General features: G+C 36.8%; 1 protein-coding gene across 5 annotated transcripts in view; it reads left to right on the forward strand.

The window, feature by feature from the left end:
• The window catches only part of CCDC57 (coiled-coil domain containing 57), a 294,880-nt gene that overhangs the window by 18,974 nt on the left and 259,668 nt on the right, over positions 1–16,238 (forward strand). For 4 of the 5 annotated variants that reach the window (XM_051995295.1, XM_051995297.1, XM_051995298.1 and 1 more), the window contains exon 2: positions 3,745–4,153. In XM_051995295.1, the coding sequence (XP_051851255.1) occupies positions 3,753–4,153 (401 nt within the window). In that variant the 5' untranslated portion in view covers positions 3,745–3,752. Of the gene's footprint in view, positions 1–3,744; positions 4,154–16,238 lie in introns of those variants that run through there. The other variant, XM_051995299.1, reaches the window with a different exon arrangement.

Consider the following 16,238-nt stretch of genomic DNA (forward strand, 5'->3'; position numbering starts at 1 on the left):
TACTAAGTAGAACTAATTGATACAATGCTTGTATTCACACCTTTACTCATTAGAGTTCACAAGTATGGGGGACTCACAAAGTAAACTTTGTAACTTTGTGAATTCACATCTCCCTTGAAGCTCTTAGGGCCAGAGAGCACTATGGGAGAAAACCCATAATCCCTCTCTCTCGTATCCCACAATTCCTCTCTCTCATATATAAGATACAGACAGAGGCTCTCAGAGAGATTTCAGCAGAATTACATGAAGAGTGGAGCTGGATTGAAGGCTAAAGAAAGCAGAGGCAGAAGCAAAGGACAAAACTGCAAGAGCTCTTAGAACCAAGGAGAGAGAGAGGCCCCTAAGAAAGCTAACCTGGCTATATTGGAGATTGAGAGCCAGAAGCCCTCTCTCTGAGGCAAGAGAAATCCATTCCATTTTCCACTTGGCTGGCTGGAGGACTGAAGGACAAACCTTTGGATTTGGAGACATTTGGAGGGAGCTCTTGGAACTAAGCAGAGAGATAGGCCTCTAAGGATCTAGCTATCTGGGCCCAAGGAAAGAGACAAGACTTGGAAGGAGAAATAAACATTTGTATTTTTACCAGCTGGCTGCATTTGGGGTAATTATTGATCTGAACTGATACTAAGGCTGCCTCCAAGAAAACCTCCCTCGAGAAACCTCCCAGAGAGAACCTTCATCTTACATATTTTAAAGAAGAAAAAGATCACCACAAAAAAAAAAAAAACCAAAATCAAAAAAAAAACCCTTTGAATTGCCAATTCTGATGCAGACAACTATAGTACCAGTAGAACTGGAGCTAGACCAATAACCCCTTAATGTCAAAAGAGCTGATGCTGGGTGGACAACCCTGCAGCACTAATGGTGTAACGATCTGTCAGTGCCAGGGCAAGGAACTAAGGAATAGAGGGAATGGAACAGTACCCTGTGGGGTGGATGGAAGAGATAGAGGGAGTGTTGTAAAGTATTTCATCAAGCCTGAGGGAAAAAGTATAGAAGACTGCATATTTGTCTTAGCTCTTATATGTCAAATTGTTTATTAAGTTCAGGTCTTTTTGCAACAAAATCCTAAAAGTTTGGCAGTTCCCGGAATGTCCATTTCCTTTTCATTCAGGATTATGCTTAATTTTGCTGGATATGATATTTTTAGCTAAAATTACAGTTCTTTTGATCTTTAGTATATAATGTTCCAAGATCTGTGGTCTTTTGATATAGCCACTGCTAGGTCTTATGTGATTCTAATCTACTCCATCATATTTGAATTGGTTTTTTTTTTTTTTTTCCTTGTACTTCCCTTTGCCCAAATCTAGTTTTCAAGGAATCAATTTCTTTCTTTTTTTTTTTTAATTTTTATTTAATAATTACAGGAATCAATTTCTTTTGTAGGATTTTGGATCTCCATTTCTAATTGGATGATTTTCTTTTCATCATCTTGTTTTTCTTGGGTTGTTATTTTATTTTTTAAAGTTTTTTCTTGATCTAGCATTTACTTTTTATTTTTCATTTTTTTGGGGGTATTTTGTTTTTCTATTTTATTTCTTTATAATAGCTTTTTTATTTTTCAAAATACATACAAACATAATTTTTAACATTCACCCTTGCAAACCTTGTGTTCCATGTTTTTCTTTTTACCTTCCCCCTCCCTAGACAGCAAGCAGTCCAAAATAGGTTAAACATGTGCAGTTCTTCTAAACACAATTTCACATTTATCATGTTGAACTAGAAAAATCAGATCAAAAATGAAAAAAAAAAGAGAAAAAAAAGCAAGCAAGAACAAAAAAGGTGCAAATACTATGTTGTTTTTCACATTCAGTCCCCATAATCTTTTTTTTGGATGCAGATAGATCTCTTCATCACAAGTCCATTGGAATTGGTCTGAATCACCTCATTGTTGATAAGAACCAAATCCATCAGAGTTGATCATCACATAATTTTGTTGCCATTGTGTATAATGTTCTCTTGGTTCTGCTTACTTCATTTAGCATCAGTTCATGTGAGTTTCTTCATACCTTTTTGAAATCATCCTGCTGATCATTTCTTATAGAACAATAATATTTCATTACATTCATATACCATAACTTATTCAGCTGTTCCCTAACTGATGGGCATCTGCTCAATTTCTAGTTCCTTACCATTACAAAAAAGGTTGCTACAAACATTTGTGCACATGTGATTCCTTTTCCCTTTTTTATGATCTCTTTGGGATTATAGACCCAGTAGGAACACTGTTGGATCAAATGGTATGCACAATTTGATAACCCTTTGGGCATAGTTCTACATTGCTTTTCAAAATGGTTGGATAATTTCACAACTCCAACAGCAATGTATTAGTGTCCCAGTTTTCTCACATTTCCTCCAACATTTATCATTATCTTTTTCTGTTATCTTAGCCAATTTGAGAGGTTTGTAGTGATACCTCAGAGTGTCCTTGGTATGCATTTCTGTAATCAATAGTGATTTAGAGTATTTTTTCATATTATTAAAAATGGTTTCAATTTCTTCATCTGTAAATTGTCTGTTCATATCCTTTGACTATTTATCAGTTGGAGAATGGCTTGTATTCTTGTAACCTAGTATCAATTCTCTATATATTTTAGAAATGAGGCCTTTATCAGAACTGTTGGATATAAAATTTCCCCCCAGTTTTCTGCTTCCCTTTTAATCTTGGCTGCATTGATTTTGTTTGTACAAAAACTTAATTTAATATGATTAAAATTATCTATTTTGCATTTCAGAATATTCTCTAATTCTTCTTTGACCATAAATTCTTTCCTTCTCTGCAGATCTGAGAGATAGACTATCTTATGTTCTCCTAATTTGTTTATAGTAACTTTTAAGTCTAAATTTTGAATTCATTTTGACCTTATCTTGGCATAGGGTATTAGATGTTGGTCAATGCTTAGTTTCTGCCATACTGTTTTCTAATTTTCCCAGCAATTTTTGTTAATTAGTGAGTTTTTATCCCAGAAGTTGGAGTCTTTGGGTTTATCAAACATTAAATTATTATAGTCATTGACTTTTATGTCTTGTGAACCTAACTTATTCCATTAATCAACTACTGTTTCTTAGCCAGTATCTAATGGTTTTGATGACCGCTGCTTTATAATATAGTTTTAAATCCGGTAAAGCTAGGCCATCTTCATTTGCATTTTTTTTCATTAATTCCCTTAAAATCCTTGACCTTTTGTTCTTCCAGATGGATTTTGTTATTATTTTTTCTAGCTCTATAAAGTAATTTCTCAGCAGTTTGATTGGTATAGCACTGAATAAGTAAATTAATTTAGATAGAATTGTCATTTTTATTATATTCGCTTGACCTACTCATGAACAACTGATATTCTTCCAGTTGTTTAGATCTAACTTTATTTGTGTGGAAAATATTTTGTAATTGTGTTCATATAGTTCCTTGTTTTGTCTTGGCAGATAGATTCCCAAGTACTTTATATTATCTACAGTTATTTTAAATGGAATTTCTCTTTGTATTTCTTATTGTTGGACTTGAGTAAGAATTTTTTTTTAAAGGATAGGAGAGACTAAGACATTATTAAAGGCAGCTAGGAAGAAGCCAATATATAGTGAGAGATTAGAAATTATATTGGGAGAGAAGGGATTGATAGTGGAGACAGTCTCATTGGAGGTGATAGGTTCAAGAGTTTATATATATATAAAGTTCACCTTGGTAAGGAGAAAGGCAGAAAATTCTCAAAGATGAATCTTTGTTATTTTTCCCTTTTTTTCCTACAGATTCTACAATGTTACCACAGGAGAAAGAACTTGATGAATTGTTGGCTTCTAAAAAAGAAGAATGGAAAACACTACAGGCCCTCCGAGCTCAACTGCAAGAAACAGCTCTACAGGATGCCCAACGGCAGCTTCAGGAAGCAAAAGAAAAGCTAAGTCAGTTGAAAAAGGACTTTACTTATAACTTACAGGTCCTGGAGGAACGGGACTGTGAGCTTGAGCGCTATGATGCTGCCTTTGCACAAACCAGTATGTTGGAGGAAGCCAGAAAGGCAGAGGTGAGTGAACTCAAGATAGAAGTGGCCAAGCTAAAGCAAACTATAGCCAAGGAAACCAGGAAGCGAGAGGAACTGCAGCAGCTTTATCAGCATAGATTGCAGGAGCATCGCCTAGAGCTAGAGCAGATACACAGGTAAGGGAGCCCTTCCCTCCAGAAATGGATAGAAGCAAGACTTCTTAAACTTTTTCCATTGGAGATCTCTTTTTGTCTGAGAAATTTTTATGTGACCCTGGTTATAATAAAATATAGGAAGTATAGGATAAATAGAATATATAAAGTATAGGAATCAAATACTTACTGATGTTATATTAACTCATAATTTTGTACCCCCTCACATTCAGTTAAGAGACCTCATATTGGGTTGCAATTCACTGTTTTATTTATTTTTGGTTTTTAATCATAGCTTTTTCTTTTTCTTTTAAATAATAGCTTTTTATTTTCAAAATATATACAAGGATAGTTTTTAACATTCATCTCTGCAAAACCTTGTGTTCAAAAAATTTCTCCCTCCCTTCTCTCAATTCCTCTTCCCCAGACAACAAGTAATCCAGTATAGGTTAAATATGTGCAATTCTTCTAAATATATTTCCATATTTATCATGCTGCCCAAGAAAAATCAAATCAAAAGGGAGGAAAAAGGAGAAAAAAAAATCAGACAAACAACAACAAAAAAAGGTGAAAACACTATGTTGCGGTCCACATTCAGTATCCATAGTCCTCTCTCTGACTCTCTCCATCACAAGTCTATTGGCCTGAATCAGCTCATTGTTGAAAAGAGCCAAGTCCATCATAGTTGATCATCATATAATCTTGTTGCCACGTGCAATGTCTCTTGGTTTTGCTCACTTTACTCAGCCTCAGTTCATGTAAGTCTCTCTAGGCCTTTCTGAAATCAACCTGCTGATCATTTGTTATAGAACAATAATATTCAATAACATTCATATACCATAATTTATTTAGCCATTCCCCAATTGATGGCATCCATTCAGTTTTCAGGTACTTGCCATTACAAAAAGGGCTGCTACAAACAATTTTGCACATGTAGGTCCTTTTCCTTATTTTTTATGGTGATCCAGTTTTAAGAAATTTGCTCTAAAGAAGGTATAGTATCCTGAATAGCTCTCTGGAGATTCTCAGGACCAGCCTTAATCTTAGTGGAGGAGTGAAGGAGGCAGGAGAGCACCTCTTATTTCCAGTACTCTCAGCCCTTAAATACCTCAGTATGATTACATCATTACAGCACACTAGAGAACCATTATCTCATCAATCACACTAAGTAAGTGCTATCTATAAGCACCCTGCTGTAAGTATCCTTTGCTTCAAGCAGAAAACAGGTGGTCACACCCTCCTTGACTTCTCAGGAAGAGAGGTGAGAACACCAAAGAGAGATGAGGAGCCAAACCAGACATTGTCAACAGGTTTCCTCTGTGCTGAAAGGTCTTTTATACCTTACCCTGAGGTCCTCCACTATCTGCGGCCTCTACATCTCCTGCTTTCTTTTGTTTTAGTTGAAACAGGTATACATAAATCCATCAGCATGGGAGGTATTACATAAGCAAGTAGTAATGTAATAAACAATATGAATCAACATGAGGAATTATATATATCCATAAGTCCTAGAAGAAGGGTATATAAATAACAATCACACATACATCTCCTTCAGCAGCCAAGAGAGTCCAGAACCAATCTATTGTCCATCACTTCATGTGTCAAGTAATCCAGTGATTCCTACAAGTTTTGAAGTCTTTTATCAGTCTTATTATATCTCAGAGAATCCAATGATTCCTGCAGATTTTGAAGTCTTGCAACAACAGTCTCATCATGTGTCAGGGAATCCAGGGATTCCTGCAGATTTTGAAGTCCTGCAACAGCTTTATCAACAATTCTTGATGTTCATGAATCAATTGCCATACACATTGGGTTAATAGCCAGGCTTTTTCAGTGGCACATGTAGTCAGAGATGGAACCACCAGATGTTTCTTGGGTCTTATCCTTCGTTTTGAGGGTCTTCTCTTTTTCTGCCTCTCTCAGATGGATGAGGTGAATATGGTTTGTTGGCACTCAGCTGATTCCTTCTCCATCTGTAGAGACACAAGCAAACCCTCTCCCCTAAGCAGTTAACCTATTTGGTCCCTTCCATTTTTAAGATATTTTAATTTTCTTCTTAATCACACGTAAAAACAATTCCCCTCCCCCCCCCATTTTTTTTTGCTGGGGTTAAGTGACTTGCCCAGGGTCACACAGCTAGAAAATATTAAGTGTCTGAGGCCAGTTTTTGTACCCAGATTCTGCTGACTTCAGGGTTGGTGCTCTATCCCTTGTGCTACCTAGCTGCCCCAACACAATCTCCTTTTAAAGATAAGGAAACCGAGATTTTACACAAGCTCCCACATAGATGGGACTTGAATCCAGGTCTTCTATTTCTACATCCAAAGCTGTATCAGGTTGACTTTAACCTTCTTTCTTCTTCACAACTAACCCATTTTACAGATGAGGAAGAAAAGGTTCAGAAAGGTGAAATGCCTTGCTCAAGGCATTGTGTCAGAAACAGAATTTAAATCTAGATGTCCTTGACTCCAAAGCCAGGAGCCTATCTTAATCTTGATGTGGCTGAAGCTTCCATGTTATTGGCTATATTTGTACCTTTAGCCTTCTTTTTGGCTACCTCCATCTCTCCAGAAACTTTTGGGAGGATCACCCACTTGATCACACCATCTCCTTGATGAATGACTGCTGTGGGTGCCTCTTTTCTAGCAAAAAATGATATTTCCAAGGGTTTTTGAGTGACTCAACCACATTAGATAAAGCCAATAAAACTTCTCTCAAAGTCTCTTGAGCTTCTTTTGTAAGCTGGCATGGTGAGTCTAAAGCACTGTCTCCCTTTAAAATGTCATATAATGGTTGTAATTGATAGGTAGTTAAGTGTAATGCTGTATGCATCCATTGTATATCTCCTATCAATTTCTGAAAGTCATTTAAGGTGTTCAGCTTCTCTGTTCTTAAAGAAAGTTTTTATAGTATAATAAGCACCTTAAGATATACTACATATCCTAAATATTGAAAAGGAGCATGAATTTGAATTTTTTCTGGGGCTATATGCAATTTGTAGTTCCTTAGTGTTTCTATGGTCTTTTGTAGACATGCTTCTATATCCATGTAATATAATAACATAACTTTTGGAAATGCTTTTCTTACTGGAGTAAGAGCAACAGCTACATACATTTGACACATCATAGGGCTATTTTTCATTCCCTGTGGCAAAACTGTCCATTCATATCTTTTATAAGGCTCAGCTGATTTAATGCTGAGTACTGAAAAGGCAAAATCTTTTCATATCCTCTTATCCAGAGGGATAGAATAGAAAAAATCCTTAATGTCTGTAACCCAAAAAGGCAATTGAGTAGGAGATGGAAGTCTAGCTTGAAGAGTTCCCATAGTTTCCATCTATTCACTTACTTTTCTCAAATCAGTCAACATCCCCCATTTTCCAGATTTCTTTTTTATAGGAAATACAGGGGAATTCCAAGGACTTAGAGAAGGTTGTAAGTGTCCTTGGTCAAGTTGTTCTTGCACTATATCTAATAAGGCCTGAATTTTTTTTTTTTTTTTTTTACTAGCTAAGGACCACTGTTCCATCCACACTGGTGTATCAGTTTTCCATTGAATGGGAACATGTGAGAGTGCTGGCAGGCCTTCAACAGCAGCCCTGCCTAAAAAGTCGAAGTATTCAATTGTAATCTTAACTGTTGTAAAATGTTTCTTCCCCATAGATAACTGGGGATTTTTTCAATTACAAAAAGAGTGAAAATGCCTGTTTCACCTTCAGATATCCATCTCAAAGAGGTAGCACTAATTTCAGCTGCTATTGATCCTCCTATGTCAGACATATAGGTGTCTACCTTAATCTTTGTTCAATGACTGGGCCAGTTGTCACCTCTAATGACTATACAATCTGCACCTGTGTCTACCAACCCTTTCAATAGTATGCCATTTACATAGATAGTGAGTGTAGGACAGTCAGCTATAATAGCTGCAGTCCAGAATATTCCTGGATTGTGTTGTTGGGAGTCAAAATCTGAGCAAATATCACCAAATTGAATTCCAGGAGTGTGTATCAAGAGGTCTGATGCTATTACTTCTCCTGGGTGATATATCATACATGTGACTACCTGTATTAGTGACTGGGATGTTATCTACACATTCCCCAATTTCCCACAGCAGTGTATGGATGAACATTGTTTTGTAAGTGCTCTCAGGAGGTGAAATGTTAAGCCTACTGTGCCTGGAGGCAAAGGATCTATAGGCCGGACAGAGACAGATTTCACCTCTCCAGGGGATATCTCAGTAGTCCCAGCTGCATACAACTCTATTCTCCCCAACTGTAATCCCTTTCTCCCATCAAGTTGCTTCTCGGTTGATTGATCATATGGGAGTACTGAACTTCTAGAAACTCTCTGGTGTAACATCGGCTGGCATCATGCCCCAAGTGTTTTTTGTCTGGGGTCGTGGAGCCAAGCTCTGCTTCCCTTTTCCCTGAGTCAATCTACATTCTGATGCCCAATGGAAGCTCTTGTTGCACTTTGGACATGGAGTTTTGGGTCTTGTTCTCTCACTCTATTTCTGTGCCAACATTGAGCTTTCAGATGCTCTGCTGAAAAGCATTGATGAGTCTCTCTGGAAGTCCTTTGCCAAAAGGACCCTGTTTTCCCATGTTTGGATCTTAGGAAGTCTGCATTATAGCCTGAGTATAAAAGGTATTTGTGCCCACTGTGGCACAGTCTTATGATCTTCTCTAAAGGAGCATCCTTTTTTAGTCCTTGTATAATTCTTCTACAATTCTTATTAGCATTTTCTCTAGCCAGTTGTTTTATCATAATTTCTGTTGTTGCATTTTCACTAATTGTTCGTATGACAGCTGTTTATAGATATCCCATGAAATCAGCAAAGGGTTCATTTGGTCTTTGCACTATTTTTGTGAAGGCTCTCCTTCTGTCTTGTCTTCCCAGGAGGGTGCCCCATGCTTAGATAGCAGCAGAAGCAATTTGCTCATATGCTGCCAAAGGATAATGGTCAAAGGTGATTGGTATGTTAACTCCAATCTGCCTATTTCATTGGTCTTGTATTCTACAGAGTTCATTATACTCAGAAAGCCACAACAAGTTTTGTCCAGGTTCTAAACATGTTTTTGCTATATATTTCCAATCATTAGGGGTTAAAACTTCAAAAGCCAAATTGAAAATAGCATCTTTTTTTTTTTATTTAATAATAACTTTATATTGACAGAATCCATGCCAGGGTAATTTTTTTATAATATTATCCCTTGCACTCATTTCTGTTCCGATTTTTCCCCTTCCTCCCTCCACCCCCTCCCCTAGATGGCAAGCAGTCCTATATATGTTAGATATGTTGCAATATATCCTAGATACAATATATGTTTGCAGAACTGAACAGTTCTCTTGTTGCACAGGGAGAATTGGATTCAGAAGGTAAAAATAACCTGGGAAGAAAAACAAAAATGCAGATAGTTCACATTCGTTTCCCAGTGTTCTTTCTTTGGATGTAGCTGCTTCTGTCCATCATTTATCAATTGAAACTCAATTAGGTCTCTTTGTCATAGAAATCCACTTCCATCAGAATACATTCTCATACAATATCGTTGTTGAAGTGTATAATGATCTCCTGGTTCTGCTCATTTCACTTAGCAAAAGTTCATCTAAGTCTCGCCAGTCCTCTCTGTATTCCTCCTGCTGGTCATTTCGTACGGAACAATAATATTCCATAACATTCATATACCACAATTTACCCAGCCATTCTCCAATTGATGGGCATCCATTCATTTTCCAGTTTCCAGCTACTACAAACAGGGCTGCCACAAACATTTTGGCACATACAGGTCCCTTTCCCTTCTTTAGTATTTCTTTGGGATATAAGCCCAATAGAAACATTGCTGGATCAAAGGGTATGCACCATTTGATAACTTTTTGGGCATAATTCCAGATTGTTCTCCAGAATGGTTGGATTTGTTCACAACTCCACCAACAATGCATCAGTGTCCCAGTTTTCCCGCATCCCCTCCAACATTCATCATTATTTTTTCCTGTCATCTTAGCCAATCTGACAGGTGTGTAGTGGTATCTCAGGGATGTCTTAATTTGCATTTCTCTGATCAATAATGATTTGGAACACTCTTTCATATGAGTGGTAATAATTTCAATTTCATCATCTGAAAATTGTCTGTTCATATCCTTTGCCTATTTATCAATTGGAGAATGGCTTGATTTCTTATAAATTTGAGTCAGTTCTCTATATATTTTGGAAATGAGGCCTTTATCAGAACCTTTAACTGTGAAAATGTTTTCCCAATTTGTTGCTTCCCTTCTAATCTTGTTTGCATGAGTTTTGTTTGTACAAAGGATTTTTAATTTGATATAATCAGAATTTTCTATTTTGTGATCAGTAATGGTCTCTAGTTCATCTTTGGTCACAAATTTCTTTCTCCTCCACAAGTCTGAGAGATAAACTATCCTATGTTCCTCTAATTTATTTATAATCTCGTTCTTTATGGGGTCATGGACTCATGTTGATCTTATCTTGGTATATGGTGTTAAGTGTGGGTCCATGCCTAGTTTCTGCCATACTAATTTCCAGTTATCCCAGCAGTTTTTATCAAATAATGAATTCTTATCCCAAAAGTTAGGATCTTTGGGTTTGTCAAACACTAGATTGCTATAGTTGACTATTCTGTCTTGTGAACCTAACCTTTTTCACTGATCAACTAATCTATTTCTTAGCCAATACCAAATGGTTTTGGTGACTGCTGCTTTATAATATAATTTTAGATCAGGTACAGCTAGGTCACCTTCATTTGATTTTTTTTTTTTTTTCATTAATTCCCTTGAGATTCTCGACTTTTTATTGTTCCATATGAATTTTGTTGTTATTTTTTCTAGATCATTAAAATATTTTCTTGGAAGTCTGATTGGTATAGCACTAAATACATAGATTAGTTTAGGGAGTATTGTCATTTTTATTATATTCACTCGGCCTATCCAAGAGCAACTTAATATTTTTCCAATTATTTAAGTTTGATTTTATTTGTGTAAAGACTTTTTTGTAATTTTGCTCATATAATTCCTGACTTTCCTTTGGTAGATAGATTCCCAAATATTTTATGCTATCAACAGTTATTCTGAATGAAATTTCTCTTTTATCTCTTGCTGTTGGGTTTTGTTGGTGATGTATAAAAATGCTGAGGATTTCTGGGGATTTATTTTGTATCCAGCTATTTTGCGAAAATTATGAATTATTTCTAATAGCTTTTTAGTAGAATCTCTGGGGTTCTCTAGGTATACCATCATATCATCTGCAAAGAGTGATAGTTTGGTTTCCTCATTGCCTACTCTAATTCCTTTAATATCTTTCCCGACTCTTATTGCCGAGGCTAGTGTTTCTAATACGATATTAAATAATAATGGTGATAGTGGGCAACCTTGCTTCACTCCAGATCTTACTGGGAAAGGTTCCAGTTTTTCCCCATTGCAAATGATGCTTACTGATGGTTTTAAATATATGCTCCTGACTATTTTAAGGAAAAGTCCATTTATTCCTATGCTTTCAAGTGTTTTTATTAGGAATGGATGTTGGATTTTATCAAATGCTTTTTCTGCATCTATTGAGATGATCATATGGTTTTTGTTTGTTTGGTTATTGATATAGTCAATTATGCTAATAGTTTTCCTAATATTGAACTAGCCCTGCATTCCTGGTATAAATCCTACTTGGTCATAGTGTATTATCCTGGGGATGATTTTCTGTAATCTTTTTGCTAATATTTTATTTAAGATTTTAGCATCAATATTCATTAGGGAGATTGGTCTATAATTTTCTTTCTCTGTTTTCAGCTTACCTGGTTTAGGTATCAGTACTATGTCTGTGTCATAAAAGGAGTTTGGTAGGACTCCTTCAATCCCTATTTTTTCAAATAGTTTATTTAGCATTGGAGTTAATTGTTCTTTAAATGTTTGATAGAATTCACATGTAAATCCATCTGGTCCTGGGGATTTTTTCTTAGGGAATTGATTGATAGTTTGTTCTATTTCTTTTTCTGAGATGGGACTGTTTAGGATATTTACTTCTTCCTCTGTTAGTTTGAGCAAGCTATATTTTTGGAGGTATTCTTCCATTTCATTTAAGTTGTCGAATTTATTGGCATAAAGTTGGGCAAAGTAACTCCTAATTATTGCTCTAATTTCCTCTTCGTTAGTGGCGAGTTCTCTCTTTTCATTTTTAAGACTAACAATTTGATATTCCTCTTTCCTTTTTTTAATCAGATTTACTAAGGGTTTGTCTATTTTGTTGTTTTTTTCATAGAACCAACTCTTAGTTTTATTAATTAATTCAATAGTTTTTTTACTTTCAATTTTATTGATCTCTCCTTTTATTTTTAAAATTTCAAGTTTAGTGTTTGACTGGTGGTTTTTAATTTGTTCCTTTTCTAGCATTTTTAGTTGCAAGCCCAATTCATTGACCTTCTCTTTCTCTATTTTATACAAATAGGTCTCTAGAGATATGAAATTTCCCCTTATTACTGCTTTGGCTGCATCCCATACATTTTGGTATGATGTCTCATTATTATCGTTTTCTTGGGTGAAGTTATTAATTATGTCTATGATTTGTTGTTTCACCCAATCATTCTTTAGTATGAGATTATTTAGTTTCCAATTATTTTTTGGTCTACTTTCCCCTGGCTTTTTGTTGAATGTAATTTTCATTGCATCGTGGTCTGAAAAGGATGCATTTACTATTTCTGCCTTACTGCATTTGAGTTTGAGGTTTTTATGTCCTAATATATGGTCAATTTTTGTATAGGTTCCATGAACTGCTGAGAAGAAAGTGTACTCCTTTCTGTCTCCATTACATTTTCTCCAGAGATCTATCATATCTAACTTTTCTAGTATTCTATTTACCTCTTTGACTTCTTTCTTATTTATTTTGTGGTTTGATTTATCTAATTCTGAGAGTGCAAGATTGAGATCTCCCACTATTATAGTTTTGCTGTCTATTTCTTCTTGCAGCTCTCTTAATTTCTCTTTTAAGAATTTAGATGCTACACCACTTGGTGCATATATGTTTAATATAGATAGTGCTTCATTATCCGTGCTACCCTTTAGCAAGATATAGTGCCCTTCATTATCTCTTTTAATTAGATCAATTTTTGCTTTAGCTTGATCTGAGATCAGGATGGCTACCCCTGCTTTTTTGACTTCACCTGAAGCATAGTAGATTTTGCTCCAACCTTTTACCTTTAACCTGCATGTATCTCTCCGCTTCAGGTGTGTTTCCTATAAACAACATATTGTAGGATTCTGGCTTTTAATCCATTCTGCTAACCGCTTCCTCTTTATGGGGGAGTTTACCCTGTTCACATTTATGGTTAGAATGACCAATTCTGTATTACTTGCCATCTTGTTAACCCCTGTTTATGCTTTTCTCCCTTCTTTCCCCCTTGCCCCTCTTCCCAGTATTAAGCTTGTGAGCACCACTTGCTTCTCACAGCCCTCCCTTTTTAGTATCTCTTCCCCTGCCTTGGATTTCCTCCCCTATCTTACCCCTTTCCTCCCAGTTTCTGTATTCCCTTCCACTTAGCTTATTCCTTCCCTTTTCACTTTTCCCTTCTCACTTTTCAATGGGGTGGGAGAAGTTTCACCATAGATTGAATATGTCTAAAATTTTTCTCTTAAAGCCAATTCTGAAGGCAGTAAGATACCCACTATATTCATCCCCCTCCATTCTTTCTCTCAGATATAATAGGTTTCCTTTGCCTCTTCATGAGATGTAGTACTCCCACTTTACCCTTTTTCTGGTGCAATGTCCTTTCCACATCTAATTTCTAGAACAAGGTATACATGTATTCTTTATACATCTTTATAGCCGAAATATAGTTCCCAAAATTAATCTTTACCTTTTTAGATTTCTCTTGAGTTCTATGTTTGTAGATCAAACTTTTTGTTAAGTTCTGCTTTTCATCAAAAATAGGTGAAATTCACTTACTTTGTTGAATGTCCATCTTCTTCCCTGGAAAAAGATGCTCATTCTAGCTGGGTAAGTTATTTTTGGTTGCATACCAAGTTCCTTAGCCTTTAAGAATATCATATTCCAGGCCCTTCGATCCTTTAATGTGGATGCTGCTAGATCCTGGGTGATCCTTATTGTGGCTCCTCGATACTTGAATTGGGTTTTTCTAGCCGCTTGCAGTATTTTTTCCTTCGTCCTCTGAGGCTTCTGGCATTTGGCCACTATATTTCTTGGTGTTTTGATTTTAGGATCCCTTTCAGTAGGTGATCTTTCAATGTCTATTTTACCCTCTGTTTCTATGACTTCTGGGCAGTTCTCTTTGATAATTTCCTGGAAAATAGTGTCCAGGCTCTTTTTTTCATCATACTTTTCTGGGAGTCCAATGATTCTCAGATTGTCTCTCCTGGATCTGTTTTCCAGGTCTGTTGTCTTCCCCAGAAGGTATTTTACATTCTTTTCCATTGTTTGATTTTTTTGGATTTGCTTGACTGATTCTTCTTGTCTCCTCGAGTCATTCAATTCCATTTGTTCAATTCTGATTTTCAATGAAGTATTTTCTTCACTCACTTTTAAAAAATCTTTTTCTAATTGTCCAATTGAGTTCTTTTGTTCTGTGGAATTTTTTTCCATTTCACCAATTTTGTTTTTTAGAGAGCTGTTTTCTGTTTCCAGTTCACTAATCCTATTTTTCAACGATTTTATTTCTTTATCCACTCTGTCTTTAAATGAGTGAGATGACTTCTCCAGGCTCTTTTGCCAAGCCTCCCTCTCCTTTTCCCATTTTTCTTCTAGCTCTCTTGTGAGAACCTTTTTAATTTCCTCCATGAGATTCATCTGTGCTGAGGAACAGATGATCTCCTCCTTTGGGGATTCACCTAGAGACTGTCTGTTTTTAGTCTCCTTAGGGTTTAGAATCTGCTCTCTATCTGTATAGAAGCTGTCAAGGGTTAAAGTCCTCTTCAGTTTTTTGCTCATTTTGTCAAAGAATCAAAGACAAACTAGCAAAGAAAAAAAAGAAAAAAAAAAACCCTAAATGGAGACTGCTTTCTTTGGGGGAGGGGCCGGGTGGTGTTACCAAGCTTCCTCTACAGACTGCAGGGGGCAGCAGCGAGGCACTAGCAGGACTGTGCTGTGCCTGTGCTCTGAGACTCCGAGAGCGTGCTGAGACACTGGGGGGTGGGGTGGGGGGGCTGAGAGACTCCAGCTGTTTGGGGTTATATTCTTCACCCCCCGGTGTTTTTAGCTTCTCTGCTGCCTGACTTGCTGCCAGGGCAAAGTCTCCAATCCTGTAGCAAAGCTCCCCCTGCAGAGATGGCTGCGATCACACCCCACCCCCTCTCCACTCTGCTCCCATGCTCTTGCTGCCACTGCCCTCAGCCTGTGCCCGATCTAAAACCATCCCCACCCTCGAGCAAAAACAGACCTTTCCTGGTGAATCTCAAGGATGGCTTCTCTTGGTAACTATTTGTGGGTTTTTCAGTCAAGCATTAATTCAGAGGCTTGTAATGAAATGGATAGTGAGAGAAAGCGTGGAGCTTACACAGCTGTGTGCCTCCTCTCCACCATCTTGGCCGGAAGTCCTTGAAAATAGCATCTTAACATAAGGTAATATAAACCCATAAAGAGTGCAAGCCTTTTTCAGATCTTTGATAATTTCCAGTTTAAAAAAAGGAGTGTAACTTCTTCTTTCTTGACCTGAAGAGTTAAACTCTTCAATCATAGGGTATGCTTCTATTCTCAAATCAGATGTATCCTATTCTTCCTCCTTAGATTTAATTAATGCCTCTTGTAATGGTAATATGGGGAGTGGGCAAAACTGCTTCATGGACTGGTGTCACTGCTCTTCCCACTCCTCCTCCTCCCTCTACCCACAAAGGCAAAATTGAAGGAGGAGGGTCAGGAGATGGGGAATACCCTAAATGGCACCTGCTTGGGTGTAACTAAGCTGTGAAAGTGAGAAGCACCACACGCCTTAAATTCATCAGCTCTGTACTTAACTCCTTTCTTGTCCAATTCTCCATGCTTTTCAGCTGCTTTGTCAGTACCATTCCCCTCCTGTTCTTCTCCTCCTCACACTTCTTTGTCTGGTTCTCCACCTTAAAACTTTTCCTTTTTTTAGAACTTGTAGGATTCTTTAAAGCTG

Source organism: Antechinus flavipes, chromosome 4 (assembly GCF_016432865.1).
Source record: "Antechinus flavipes isolate AdamAnt ecotype Samford, QLD, Australia chromosome 4, AdamAnt_v2, whole genome shotgun sequence".
NCBI lineage: Eukaryota > Metazoa > Chordata > Mammalia > Dasyuromorphia > Dasyuridae > Antechinus > Antechinus flavipes.